This window comes from Pelophylax lessonae, assembly GCF_965119305.1.
Source record: "Pelophylax lessonae genome assembly, chromosome: 3".
NCBI classification, from domain to species: Eukaryota; Metazoa; Chordata; class Amphibia; order Anura; family Ranidae; genus Pelophylax; species Pelophylax lessonae.
Window position 1 is genome coordinate 215,601,004 of NC_138770.1, and position 14,809 is coordinate 215,615,812.

Consider the following 14,809-nt stretch of genomic DNA (forward strand, 5'->3'; position numbering starts at 1 on the left):
TATTGTTTATTACACCCACATTTTGTGAAAACTCTAAGGTTACATTAATTATTTAGTTTTTAGTGCAATCGAATCACCATCTAAGGCAGATTGTATTTATTGTGACCTATTGGTTTGTGGAGGATTTAATCAGCTGGATAAACAACAATATTGAATTGATTTGTTGACCAACAATAGCTGACACTTGCTTAGGACAGTTTGTGATAAATTGACTACAGCCATGTGGACATAATGTTTGTGGTTTGTCCATGAATTATGTTACTAATATACTGTAAGCCCTTTACTGGAGCAAGCTAATGAGAGGTTTGGTATACTTAGGGAGGAGCAAGTCATCTGATTTACTAACACTGAAGAGTGCATGGAAAGCAATCAGCTTTCAGCATAGACGTGTGCAGGGGGCACACCCTAATAACTATAAGCGGTGCAGATTCCCACTACTACCCAAGCTTCCCCCTGTGTTAGCCCATCGCCCTGCAGTGCTGCTGGCTTTTCTCCTCTCTTCTCCCCCTGGCTGCTGCAGGGGATGTTTCAGGGTGGAAAGGGGGGAAGGAGCTAGTAAGTATGACATTTACTGGTGCCTTCCTTTTCTAAATGAACACAGTAAACACACTCATTCACTGTGTTCACTCATTCCTGAAGCATAGTAAACTGTGTTAATATGTGTTCCCATTCATTTACTGTCCCGTGAAGTTGAGGCCGCATAGAAAGTCATTTGTGTTTGAGATTTGGGGTGCACGACCTAATGCACACATTTATGGCTTCCAGAATTTTTTGTCAAAGCTTAATTGAACAAGCTGAAGTTAGAAGCTCATTTGCCACCATGCACAGCTGCACCAGATTTTGCACTCTCCAGTTTTAGTAAATCAACACCAGTGGCTTTTTTGCACTTTCTTTTATTCAGATGGAAATAGAAATAGGAAGAGTTATATGTTTATAATAATTCACACACAGTATATACTGACAAATAGAAAGCACGCTACAGTTTTAAATTATTATAATTAATAGTATATCACTAAAGGTCATTATAAAAACAGATAATCTGAAATGACTAAAGGTATTTCAAAACTGGATAATCAATTTGCATTTTATAGCCATATAGATGATACAGTGGTCTTAGTCACAGATTCTGATATAACCAGAGTTATAGCAGGCCCAGATTGATCCAGTTGGTCAGTTTCCTCTGTTATGGTATAGAAAAGTGACAGAACGTGGATCACCTGTTGGTGGCACTGTGGTTCCCTTGTCAGAGGACTGTAGTTCCAGTGTCCACCAGTAGGTGTCTACCACCAACAGCTAGCAGATCCCAGTAATCAATCTCCACCTGGTGCTGGCTATTGGGAGGTTATTTAGTTCCTATTCTACTAGTGCTTCTTGCTTTAGTGTTTTGCCCGCCAGCCAGATGCATGCTCTCTGTGTAAAATTCCTTAGCCTGACCCTGATCCTGCTCCTGCCTTTCACCTATATCTTGCCCTTGCCTTGTACCCTGCTGCCTTGTACCTGCTCCCCTTGTTCTGATTCCAGTCCTGGTTCTCCCCTTCCTTGTACCTCTGGTATTTCCTGTCATCTGTGTTTCTCATCATTGTATATATTGCATACAGTTAGGTCCATATATATTTATTTATATTTAATTTTCATAATTTTGGCTCTGTATGCCACCAGAATAAAAATAAAACGCTTTAATTCAAGGGGTTAAACATAAATATAAAGTACAAATTATAGCAACTGCAACCATTTATATACACAGTCCTCCCTTTTTCAGGGGCTCAAATGTAATTGGACAAATGCCTATAATCAGAAATAAAATGTTAATTTTTAATATTTTGTTGAGAATCCTTTACTGGCAATGATTGCCTGAAGTCTGGAACCCATGGACATTACCAAAGATCGGGTTTCCTCGTTTCTGATGCTTTGCCAGGCTCTAACTGTAGCTGTCGTCAGTTGTTTTTTGTTTGTGGGACTTTCTGCCTTTAGTTTTGCCTTCAGCAAGTGAAATACATGCTCATTTGGGTTGAGATCCAGTGATTGACTCGGCCATTGTAGAATATTCCACTTCTTTTCCTTCAAAAGCTCCTGGGTTGCTTTTGCAGTGGTTTTTTTTTTTTTTTTGGATTATTGTCCATCTGTACTGTGAAGCGCTTTCCAAAAACTTTGCTGCATTTGGCTGAATCTGGATTGACAGTATATCTCTGAACACTGCAGAATTTATCCGACTGCTTCTGTCTTCTGTTACATCATCAATAAAACACCAATGACCCAGTGCCACTGGAAGCCATGCATGCCTATGCCATCACATTGTTTTACAGATGACAATGTGTGCTTTGGATCGTGAGCTGTTCCAAGCCTTCTCCTCACTTTTTTCTTCCTGTCAATCTGGTACAGATTAATCTTATTTTTATCCATCCAAAGAATGCTTTTCCAGAACTGGTCTGGCTTTTTTAGATGTTTTTTGGCAAAGTCTAATCTGGCTTTTCTATTCTTCAGGCTTATAAATGGTTTGCACCTTGTGGTGAACCCTCTGTATTTGTTCTTGTGAACTCTTCTCTTGATTTGATAGACTTTGACAATAATATGTCCAACTCTAGGAGAGTGTGCTTCACCTGTCTGGATGTTGTAAATGGGTTTTTCTTCACCATAGAGAGAATCCTGCGATCATCCACCACTGTTGTCTTCTGTGGACGTCCAGGCCTTTTTATGTTGCTGAGCTCACCAGTGTGTTCTTCTTTCCTCATAATGTACCAAACTGTTGATTTGGCCACTCCTAATGTTACTGCTATCTCTCTGATGGATTTTTTTCATTTTTCAAGCCTTACAATGGCCTGTTTCAATTGCAGGGACAGCTCCTTTGAATGCATGATGTAGGTTCACAGCAATAGATTCCAAATGCAAATACCATAGTTAGAATCAACTCCAGACCCTTTACCGGCCTAATTGATGAATAAACAATGAAGGAGTAGCCCACACCTGGCCATGAAACAGCTTTTGATTCAATTGTCCAATTACTTTTGGTCCCTTGAAAAAGAAGAAATGGCTATTCCTAAAGTGGAACTGCACTGCATCTGAGCACCACAAACCGAAAATGCTATTTATTTCATTTGTATTATTCAAAGCAATCTCCCCCATCCATCCATGTTTCCATGCTTTATTTTGCTGAGAAATCCCTTTGAAAAACACCCCCTAGCATGTCTGATCATGGCCATCTTGAGTAAGGGCAGATGGTTCATGAATCATTTACTTCCTGGACTCCATCTGCCCTTAGCTCAGGCATAGGCTGAGCTGAGAACCCTCCATTCTCTCCTGAAGACTCCTGGGATGTATGACATCATTTGCCTAGGCATGGAAACCAGGAAGTAACTGAAGAAATGTAACAAAAACGTTTAAAGCAAGTAAATATGATCTGCTTACTATCTATTTACCTACTATCTATTTAATAATGCTAGAAGCATAAGGATTAAAAATAGTCCATGTTGTTTGAGAGAGTGAAGATCCAGGGCTGGAATTTCCTAAACCTTCCTTCCGATATGGATGTACATACCCTTAAATTAGGCCCGAGAATGTGCACTTTTCAGCCTATATCCCTTATATAACTATAGCTTGAATATGTTTTGGTAAATACCTGAAAAAAATCTAAAATTGTGCCTGTGTCCAAATATATATGGACCCAACTGTATATTGTATTATAGTTACCTGATTTATTGTTCACTTGTATCTTCATGTTTGCTGGTGTTTAGGGGGATTTTAGTTTTACTGTAAATAAATCTTACTTACGGCATACACACTCTGGTCTCAGCTTCCTTAGTGCTTCCGCAGATCTGGCTATCCCTGCTGCTGATTCCTGACAAAGTCTGTTCCTCTTGACTTCTTCTGCGGTTGCAAGGCTTCTGCGGATGAGCACCACGTGCAGTGGGGAAAGTAGACTGCACCTGCCGATAAATCGTTATGCACCATAACAATTGCTGTTTTCAGCAAAGAATTTCAAGAGCACTACCAAATCACATGGCTAAAAATTACCAATATAGCAAAAGCCACATATAATATAGGTAAGTGAAGTGAGTCTATTGCATGTTATCTGTAGAGATCTGCAGATAACGATAAGCAATTCAGTGGATTACTAATTCTGTTTGCTCACATGTAAAGTGGAGCTGAACACAGGAAAAAAATGCTAGTAGAACAGTATAGGTGATGAGAATGTATGTATTTTTGCTAGCCATTGCCCATGTACAGTGCAGTGTAAATTTTTGGTATCTGTAAGATACCAAACAATTGAGTCTTGTGATGAAAGGGTGCAACTCCATCATGCAAATGCAAAAGCTAAATCATCACTGGCTGCCCTATGGTCAAAGAAGGAATAAGCCAGCAGGATAAAAAGCTTCAGCAAAAATGGCACTAACACCTGTGAAGTGGCAAAGGAGAGTATAGAGTTGTCATCGTTGGAGCAAGTCAGATACACAGGGTAAATTGCCATAATACCAATATGCCACACATACCTGCACATTATTGCAAGTGCCCCACTTGCTGCCCCTTTCATTTTTTGCTTTATAGTGTTGTTTTCTACTTCCACTGGGACAGGAGCTGATGATAAATTATCCCTATGAAGAAACAAACAGCAGGGACAATGAGACAAAGGTTCTAACCCTAAACAGCTTACAACAACTAAACAGGGTTTTCACAAGTCCTCTGTAAGGGGTTTCAGCTTTGCCACTAATTCTTTTTGCTTTGCAACCTTTCTCCATTAATCTTCATGTCATGCTTCCTATATACTGCAGTGAGGGTTGAGCCTAAATTATTTCTAAAAGGCCAGTAGTGACTGGAGGGAAAAACATATTGAAAGCAAATTTAGTGTTAAGGCTGTGATGGTTTGTTTTTCTGATGTGTTGCCACCACCAAGCCTTGGTTGTTAAAGTCAGACTTGGTAAAAAAATTTCCTCTTACATACCTAAGGAAGGTCAGAATGTTGAAGGTGGTTTCTCTTGCTCCTCTAATTCAAGTTCTCCTGGAGATGAAGGGTATTAGCATGGCATGAGTGCTTATGGGATACCTCATACAGAAGATTTGTACTCATCATTAGGATGAGGTGATCAGTTGGTAAACAATGCAGAAATGGACTGGAGACAAAGATGTGGTTAGCATCAGGCAGAGGTCATAAATGGGTGAGCAGCGAAATACTGGTGCATAGGTGAAACACAAGCCAAGGTCATTAACAGGCGGACAAGGTGGTGCCAAGTTGACAGGAAAAGACGAAGTCAAGAAGCAGGCCAAAGTTGGTGTCAGATGTTCAAAGCAATGTCAGCAGAAGGGTAAGCAAAAAAATGAATGAGGAGCAGCAAGCTAAGTAGGCAAAAAGTGTGGAAGCATATTAGGTAAAGTCACAGGCAGCTGTACGTTCACGTGTGCAATACTCCAGAGCATGTGCATGTTACTGTGCCAGCTGCTGAGCCACAAAATCTTGCTAGGATCAGAAAAAATGATGGACCTTATATCTGATCAAGTTATTTCTCAGTATATCATATGGAGTTTTCCAGTTACTTAACAGAAACATCTTTGTGCGTTGTGCCAACAAGTAGGATTTGTTGAGGTATATGATGATTGTGTGAAGCCATTGTTTTAGTGCTCACTCTGTGCTTTATAAATAGTTACAGTCACAAGCTTGAATCCACACACCAGCCCAATGATGCTCTCTGCAATATTCCTGCTCGGTTTCTTATATGCTGGAGGTGAAGCAGGTACAAATAGAGAATTTTGGTTTGCCATTAATGAAAGAACATGGAATTATGCTCCCAGTGGCTTCAATGTCATTTCTGGAAAACCAATTAATGTGGATGAGTAAGTACTATGCAATTTCATGTTTAAATTACTTTTTAAATATGGAACATTTTAATGAATTTTGGTTATCACAGAATAATAAAATTATAATATTTTAAATGTCTCTTTATCGCATTTTCACTTATGTACTTCAATTACCAAGTTAATAATTTATAACTGTTTTTTATGTTTGTTGATTAATACATTTTAAAGCATGAACCCACCCAAACATTTTCAGGCTGATACACTGCATCAGTACAGTCTCCAGTGAAGACCTTTTTGGACCCCTCTGGTCTGCCCAAAGGCTTACATCTTACTAAAGGGATCTTATTTTTTTTCTGTGAGCTTTTTTAAAAAAAATGTAAAGCTTATTTTTATTCAATTATAGCTCTCATTACAATTCCTTATTTGATACAAGATCCTTATTATCCAATTAAACAATGTTTCCAATTGGCTTTCATTGTTACCCTCAATTTTTTTTACATCTTAAAATAGCCCTGTATATAAGCCCTCTCTGGTCTGTCCAAATGCCAACATCTTACCAAGGGGTCTATTGTTTTCTGTAAGCATTTTGTTTATTTATATGTGCAGGAAAATAATGAGGCTCCCTTTTTAAAGTAGAAGGAGAAGACTCCACTTTGAAAGGTGAACATAACCATGAACTCTTACTGCAAAAGTTGCTTCTATGATAAAAAAGTGTAATTATGTTGTTTTGTATCAATTTTTTTTTTTTTTTTTTTATATTTTTGTACTGTAAACCAATGGCAGAAAGTTCATAGAGTATCTTAAGTTTTCTAAAGAAAGAGCACAGCAAAAGCTCCTGCCTTCAGATTCCTTTCACTAAATCATTCTCTCACTATTGAGCTCTGTAAATAATAGGCGTTTTTCAGCAAGGAAGTTGAAGAGGTTGTAAACCGGGAGGGGGGGGGGGGGCTGTAAGACAAAGGCATAGGCATAATGAGCTAGTATATAGCTAGCTCATAATGAAGTACCTACCATAGAACAAAGTTGTCTCAGCAATGCCCGCACCTTGCTGAGGGGGCTGACATTTTCCCCAGTGTTTCTTCTGGGTTTGCGGGCTCCGGCACTGTGAATGGCCGGAGCCGCAATTACTTCACTCCCTTGCATGCGTGCGGGAGCCGCCTGTTTGTGGCATGGGCTTTGAAGGTCCGGCACAGTAAGCCAAACCTTCCGAGCGCATGCGCCGATGTTGTCAATGGCTGCATGTACTCTGAATATCTCCTAAACTGTACAAACTTAGGAGATATTCACAGTACCTACAGGTAAGCCTTATTATAGGCTTACCTATAGGTAAAAGTAAAAGAGAGTTTACTTCCTCTTTAAACCTTGTTTGGAAAACATGTAAAAAAAAAAAAAATAAATCCTAAGACTGTTGTTGGCTGATAATGAAAACAGAAAATATTAATATGCTTTATTACACTCAAACTTAATTATTTGTATACATCAAAAATATCAATTAGCTTAGGCATCACTAAATGTTGGACCACTTTCTGGATCCAGATCAGTTGACGTCCTATCTGGACCCTTGCAGCCGTGACACTCAACAGCCTATGTGTCCTCTACCGGGTCTCTCCACCCCCCACCTGTCCCCCACCACCAATGCTGCTTTCATCCATACAGCAGATCAAAGGGTGGGAGATGCAGCAAGTCTGGATGAAGGGTACCCACTGATAGTCAGACTTCTGCTCAACCACAGTGACCACACATGGATTGAAAATTGACCAGTCCCTGCTGAACCGGCCACATGTTAATCAATGTATGGCCAGCTTAAGTTAAGACTGTGAAGGAATGGTACTGTGATGTAAGGAGGGTGGGTGACATAACAGGCTGAAAATTAGATATAAGGAGGAGGGGGAGCTGTGATGTAAAGAGTGGGGAATATGATGCAAAGAAGGGGGGATGTAATGTAAAGTATGGGACTGAGGCCACTGATGTAAAGGCCGAACTGTGATGTAAAGATGTGGATGTGATGTAATGGGAGGATTGTGATGTGAAGGTGAGGCTGTTATGTGAAAGGGGGCCTGTTATGTGAGGGAATGTAAAAGGTGGAGGCTATGATGTAAAAGTGGCTTTGATTTAAAAGGGGGACTGTAATGTAATACTGTGAAAAAATGTTCAAGTGGTATAAAAGCCAAAAACAGAAATGTATTAAACTGCAGCTTACTTATTCTTAGATGTGGCAGCTGCATTTGTTTTGTTATTTTAGGATTTTTCAATGTAGCACCCTACAAAGTAGGTGCTAGGTAAAATATAGTGGGCCCTGGCTGCCTAACAGCAGGGCCATGATTTTCAGCTGGACTGTCATGTCTCCCAGGTGTAGCTGTTGTGACTGGGGAGTCTCCCCACTGTGCTACATGAGAGGGTTCTCATTGGTCAGTGGAGGAAGCCCAGCCAATGGTGCACCCAGGCCTGTATCTACCCCAGAAAGGCAGATTCTGCCACGCTGCATTCTGGAAGTGGGTATAAGTTTGAGGGGAACGCATGACGCAGTGTCTTTGGCGGGAAGCCCCAGGAGGGAGAGTATGGCTGTCTCTCCTCCTGTCAGCAGGATCGGGTGTCCCAGGCGGCTTGCCTGAGGTGACAGAGGGCTGAGCTGAGCTGCAGAGAGGATCCAGTGTGCCGATAACCAGCAGAGTTGAGAGGGGTCCAGTTTCAGGAAAGCATTCCCAGTTCATGAGTACTGCAACTGCCCCTGGGGGTCTGCCTAGAGAGAGAGGGGACCACTCCGGTGAAGGTGGGGATCCAGGAGCTAGCTAGCTAGCTGGTGCAGGAGTAAAAGTAAAGGGGGTGCCAGTGTTGACCCTGAAGAGAAGCAGAGAGGGTGCCAGTGTGTGGACCATCAAGTGCAGAGAGGGTGCCTAGTGAGAGGACCCTGAAGTGTAGAGTGGGTGCCTAGTGAGAGGACCCTGAAGTGTAAAGGGGTTGGGCCCTGAAGAGTTAAGTGTACAGTGTGCAGTGTGCAGTGTACAGTGTTGAGAGTTGCAGCAGCACAAGCAGTTACAGGAGCTGTAGCAAAGAGACCTCGCGCTTATGGATGAAAATATAAATAAATAAAGTGCATGCGTAACAAAAGATTAATTAATTAAAGTTGCTGCTAACAAAAATAGTGCCTGTGCCTTTAAACTGAAATACAAAAAGGATGTCAGAGCTGCTATATGCACCTATGGAAAAAACACAAATTAAATAAATAAATAAAGTGCTAGTGTGCCTTTTTGTGTGGCACAGTGAAACAGAGCAATCCTGTAGATATTTAGATGTATATACCCATGATACATATAAAAATGTTAAACATAAACGTAAATATAAAAGTCCATAACAATCATACATATAATACGGCAGTAAAGTCCATAAAAAGTGCTCTCTGTGGTCAAAAGTGCTTAGTATATGCTCCTGCGGGGGCTGCAAAAGTGCATCAAAAGTGCTCCCCTATGGTGCGATTCGGTGGTTCCGGTATACTTCCGGCGTGCGTTCCACTGTCCGGAAGTGACGTGGTACGCTCTGGATTGGCTAGACGCATTTCGCCCTCCCACTGGGCGTTATCAATGAGCTATTGATAACGCCCAGTGGGAGGGCGAAACTCGCCTAGCCAATCCAGAGCATACCATGTCACTTCCAGTCGGTGGAACACACGCTGGAAATATACCGGAACCACCGCACCGCATATGTTTAGGAGGACACAATTGTATTTTAATGTGAGTGGATATTTTTATTTTTAATAAATGGTAATACTTACTTCACTATGAAGATTCCTTTTGTTTATTTGAGTCACGGAGCCATACCACAGTCCGAGTAGCTCCTATTGGGGCATCGCACTCCCTACTTCCATTCATTCAGACGGGACCAGGACCAACTGTAAATCCCAGGTTTACTAACATCACCCTTCTGGTGAGTAGGGTCACCATAGGGGAGCACTTTTGATGCACGTATGCAGCACCCGAAGGAGCATATACTAAGCACTTTTGAGCACAGAGAGCACTTTTTATGGACTTTACTGCCGTATTATATGTATGATTGTTATGGACTTTTATATTTACGTTTATGTTTAACATTTTTATATGTATCATGGGTATATACATCTAAATATCTACAGGATTGCTCTGTTTCACTGTGCCACACAAAAAGGCACACTAGCACTTTATTTATTTATTTAATTTGTGTTTTTTCCATAGGTGCATATAGCAGCGCTGACATCCTTTTTGTATTTCAGTTACAGGAGCTACCTTAGTCAGGAAGGACTGGAGGGAGCTGGATGCAGGACTTTTGAGCTACCCAGAGTGTCAGAAGTCAAGTCTAAGTACAGTCCAGGACTTTTGAGCTACCCAGAGTGTCAGAAGTAGTGTTGAGCGAACACGGACTGTATTATTCGTGTTCGTACCGAATAATTGGATTTTTTTTACCCGAACACGGACACGGACACTTTACTGTATGTTCGGGTAAAAATCCGTGTTCGGTCGTTTTATTTCCGGGTTTTGCATGCTTTGGCGCTCTTTTCATGGCGGGCTTTCAACAGCCAATCAACAATCGTTTAACTGGTGTGCCTTAAGCCATCCCAGCCATGCCTGCAAATGTCTTAGTAGCTGTGATTGGCCGTCTGAAGCATGTGACCAAGTCTTTATAAGTTCGAGGCAGCCGCCGCAGCAGCGTCATTCTGCTGCTTAGCTAAGGGACAGAGCACACATCAATGTGCTGGCTGCTGATTAGGGAAAGATAGGCAGGAAAAAACCATTTGTGTCCGGATAGAATTGAGGGACAGGTCGGAGTGTTTAGGCAGGGCGAGTTGTAGGCATTTTAGGGATAGAGTCTGCTGAATTATAGGGTCAGTGTCTTCTACAAACTACAATCGATATTGCTGTGTGGGGGGTGGGGTGAATCTGCACTCAATCCTGATCTACGATCTCTTCTCAATCCTGTTAGGGACAGAGTCTGCTGAATTTTAGGGAAACTGTGTTCTACAAACTACAATCGATATTGCTGTGTGGTGTGGGATTGGAGATAGGCAGGTGTCAGTGATCCACATCCATTTTGTGAGCTGCAGTGAACACAATCTTTTTGGGCTGCAGTGAACACAATCTTTTTGGGCTGCAGTGAACACAATCTTTTTGGGCTGCAGTGAACACAATCTTTTTGGGGTGCAGTGAACAAAATCTTTTTGGGGTGCAGTGAACACAATCCTTTTTGGTGTGCAGTGAACACAATCTTTGTGGGGTGCAGTGAACAAAATCCTTTGTGGGGTGCAGTGAACACAATCTTTTTGGGGTGCAGTGAACAAAATCCTTTTTGGGGTGCAGTGAACAACATCCTTTTTGGGGTGCAGTGAACACAATCTTTTTGGGGTGCAGTGAACAAAATCCTTTGTGGGGTGCAGTGAACACAATCTTTTTGGGGTGCAGTGAACACAATCTTTTTGGGGTGGAGTGAACAACATCCTTTTTGGGGTGCAGTGAACAAAATCCTTTTTGGGGTGCAGTGAACAAAATCATTTTTGGGGTGCAGTGAACACAATCTTTTTGGGGTGCAGTGAACACAATCTTTGTGGGGTGCAGTGAACACAATCTTTTTGGGGTGGAGTGAACAACATCCTTTTTGGGGTGCAGTGAACAACATCCTTTTTGGGGTGCAGTGAACACAATCTTTTTGGGGTGCAGTGAACACAATCTTTGTGGGGTACAGTGAACAGAATCTTTGTGGGGTGCAGTGAACACAATCTTTGGGGGGTACAGTGAACACAATCTTTTTGGGGTGCAGTGAACACAATCTTTGTGGGGTGCAGTGAACACAATCTTTTTGGGGTGTAGTGAACAAAATCATTTTTGGGGTGCAGTGAACAACATCCTTTTTGGGGTGCAGTGATCAAAATCCTTTTTGGGGTGCAGTGAACACAATCTTTTTGGGGTGCAGTGAACAAAATCCTTTGTGGGGTGCAGTGAACAGAATCTTTGTGGGGTGCAGTGAACACAATCTTTGGGGGGGTACAGTGAACACAATCTTTTTGGGGTGCAGTGAACACAATCTTTGTGGGGTACAGTGAACAGAATCTTTGTGGGGTGCAGTGAACACAATCTTTGGGGGGTACAGTGAACACAATCTTTTTGGGGTGCAGTGAACACAATCTTTGGGGGGTACAGTGAACACAATCTTTTTGGGGTGCAGTGAACACAATCTTTGTGGGGTGCAGTGAACACAATCTTTGGGGGGGTACAGTGAACACAATCTTTTTGGGGTGCAGTGAACAACATCCTTTTAGGGTGCAGTGAACACAATCTTTGTGGGGTGCAGTGAACAACATCCTTTTAGGGTGCAGTGAACAGAATCTTTGTGGGGTACAGTGAACAGAATCTTTGTGGGGTGCAGTGAACACAATCTTTGGGGGGTACAGTGAACACAATCTTTGTGGGGTGCAGTGAACACAATCATTGTGGGGTGCAGTGAACTCAATCTTTGTGGGGTACAGTGAACACAATCTCATACTTCTGAAGATTTGAGGGTGCTGCCTGTTCCATACTCCCCCTACTCCTCATCTAGCCTTTTAGGGGTACAAACAATAGTAATTGGGGCCTAGTGTGGTTGTGTACGTGTGATATACATACACTTTTTTTGGATCATATTTTCTATTCCGCTATTTAATCAAAAACCTTTGGGGATCAGTTAAATTGGGGGATAGTCTGTGTTGGTACGTGTGAGAGAGATCCACCTTTCCAAGTTGTTGGGGTTCATCTCATACTTCTGAAGGTTTGAGGGTGCTGCCTGTTCCATACTCCCCCTACTCCTAGCCTTTTAGGGGTACAAACAATAGTAATTGGGGCCTAGTGTGGTTGTGTACGTGTGATATACATACACTTTTTTTGGATCATATTTTCTATTCCGCTATTTAATCAAAAACCTTTGGGGATCAGTTAAATTGGGGGATAGTCTGTGTTGGTACGTGTGAGAGAGATCCACCTTTCCAAGTTGTTGGGGTTCATCTCATACTTCTGAAGGTTTGAGGGTGCTGCCTGTTCCATACCCCCCTACTCCTCATCTAGCCTTTTAGGGGTACAAACAATAGTAATTGGGGCCTAGTGTGGTTGTGTACGTGTGATATACATACACTTTTTTTGGATCATATTTTCTATTCCGCTATTTAATCAAAAACCTTTGGGGATCAGTTAAATTGGGGGATAGTCTGTGTTGGTACGTGTGAGAGAGATCCACCTTTCCAAGTTGTTGGGGTTCATCTCATACTTCTGAAGGTTTGAGGGTGCTGCCTGTTCCATACTCCCCCTACTCCTCATCTAGCCTTTTAGGGGTACAAACAATAGTAATTGGGGCCCAGTGTGGTTGTGTACGTGTGATATACATACACTTTTTTTGGATCATATTTTCTATTCCGCTATTTAATCAAAAACCTTTGGGGATCAGTTAAATTGGGGGATAGTCTGTGTTGGTACGTGTGAGAGAGATCCACCTTTCCAAGTTGTTGGGGTTCATCTCATACTTCTGAAGGTTTGAGGGTGCTGCCTGTTCCATACTCCCCCTACTCCTCATCTAGCCTTTTAGGGGTACAAACAATAGTAATTGGGGCCTAGTGTGGTTGTGTACGTGTGATATACATACACTTTTTTTGGATCATATTTTCTATTCCGCTATTTAATCAAAAACCTTTGGGGATCAGTTAAATTGGGGGATAGTCTGTGTTGGTACGTGTGAGAGAGATCCACCTTTCCAAGTTGTTGGGGTTCATCTCATACTTCTGAAGGTTTGAGGGTGCTGCCTGTTCCATACCCCCCCTACTCCTCATCTAGCCTTTTAGGGGTACAAACAATAGTAATTGGGGCCTAGTGTGGTTGTGTACGTGTGATATACATACACTTTTTTTGGATCATATTTTCTATTCCGCTATTTAATCAAAAACCTTTGGGGATCAGTTAAATTGGGGGATAGTCTGTGTTGGTACGTGTGAGAGAGATCCACCTTTCCAAGTTGTTGGGGTTCATCTCATACTTCTGAAGGTTTGAGGGTGCTGCCTGTTCCATACCCCCCCTACTCCTCATCTAGCCTTTTAGGGGTACAAACAATAGTAATTGGGGCCTAGTGTGGTTGTGTACGTGTGATATACATACACTTTTTTTGGATCATATTTTCTATTCCGCTATTTAATCAAAAACCTTTGGGGATCAGTTAAATTGGGGGATAGTCTGTGTTGGTACGTGTGAGAGAGATCCACCTTTCCAAGTTGTTGGGGTTCATCTCATACTTCTGAAGGTTTGAGGGTGCTGCCTGTTCCATACCCCCCCTACTCCTCATCTAGCCTTTTAGGGGTACAAACAATAGTAATTGGGGCCTAGTGTGGTTGTGTACGTGTGATATACATACACTTTTTTTGGATCATATTTTCTATTCCGCTATTTAATCAAAAACCTTTGGGGATCAGTTAAATTGGGGGATAGTCTGTGTTGGTACGTGTGAGAGAGATCCACCTTTCCAAGTTGTTGGGGTTCATCTCATACTTCTGAAGGTTTGAGGGTGCTGCCTGTTCCATACTCCCCCTACTCCTCATCTAGCCTTTTAGGGGTACAAACAATAGTAATTGGGGCCTAGTGTGGTTGTGTACGTGTGATATACATACACTTTTTTTGGATCATATTTTCTATTCCGCTATTTAATCAAAAACCTTTGGGGATCAGTTAAATTGGGGGATAGTCTGTGTTGGTACGTGTGAGAGAGATCCACCTTTCCAAGTTGTTGGGGTTCATCTCATACTTCTGAAGGTTTGAGGGTGCTGCCTGTTCCATACTCCCCCTACTCCTAGCCTTTTAGGGGTACAAACAATAGTAATTGGGGCCTAGTGTGGTTGTGTACGTGTGATATACATACACTTTTTTTGGATCATATTTTCTATTCCGCTATTTAATCAAAAACCTTTGGGGATCAGTTAAATTGGGGGATAGTCTGTGTTGGTACGTGTGAGAGAGATCCACCTTTCCAAGTTGTTGGGGTTCATCTCATACTT

The 14,809-nt window shown here is 41.9% G+C and overlaps 1 protein-coding gene across 1 annotated transcript in view; it reads left to right on the forward strand.

Annotated features, from left to right (window-relative positions):
- The first annotated feature begins 5,654 nt into the window (after positions 1-5,654).
- LOC309551190 (ceruloplasmin-like) overlaps positions 5,655-14,809 on the forward strand; it is a 192,301-nt gene continuing 183,146 nt past the window's right edge. The window contains exon 1 of the mRNA XM_082251689.1: positions 5,655-5,820. Coding sequence (XP_082107815.1) covers positions 5,666-5,820 — 155 coding nt within the window. The 5' untranslated portion in view covers positions 5,655-5,665. The remainder of the gene's footprint in view (positions 5,821-14,809) is intronic.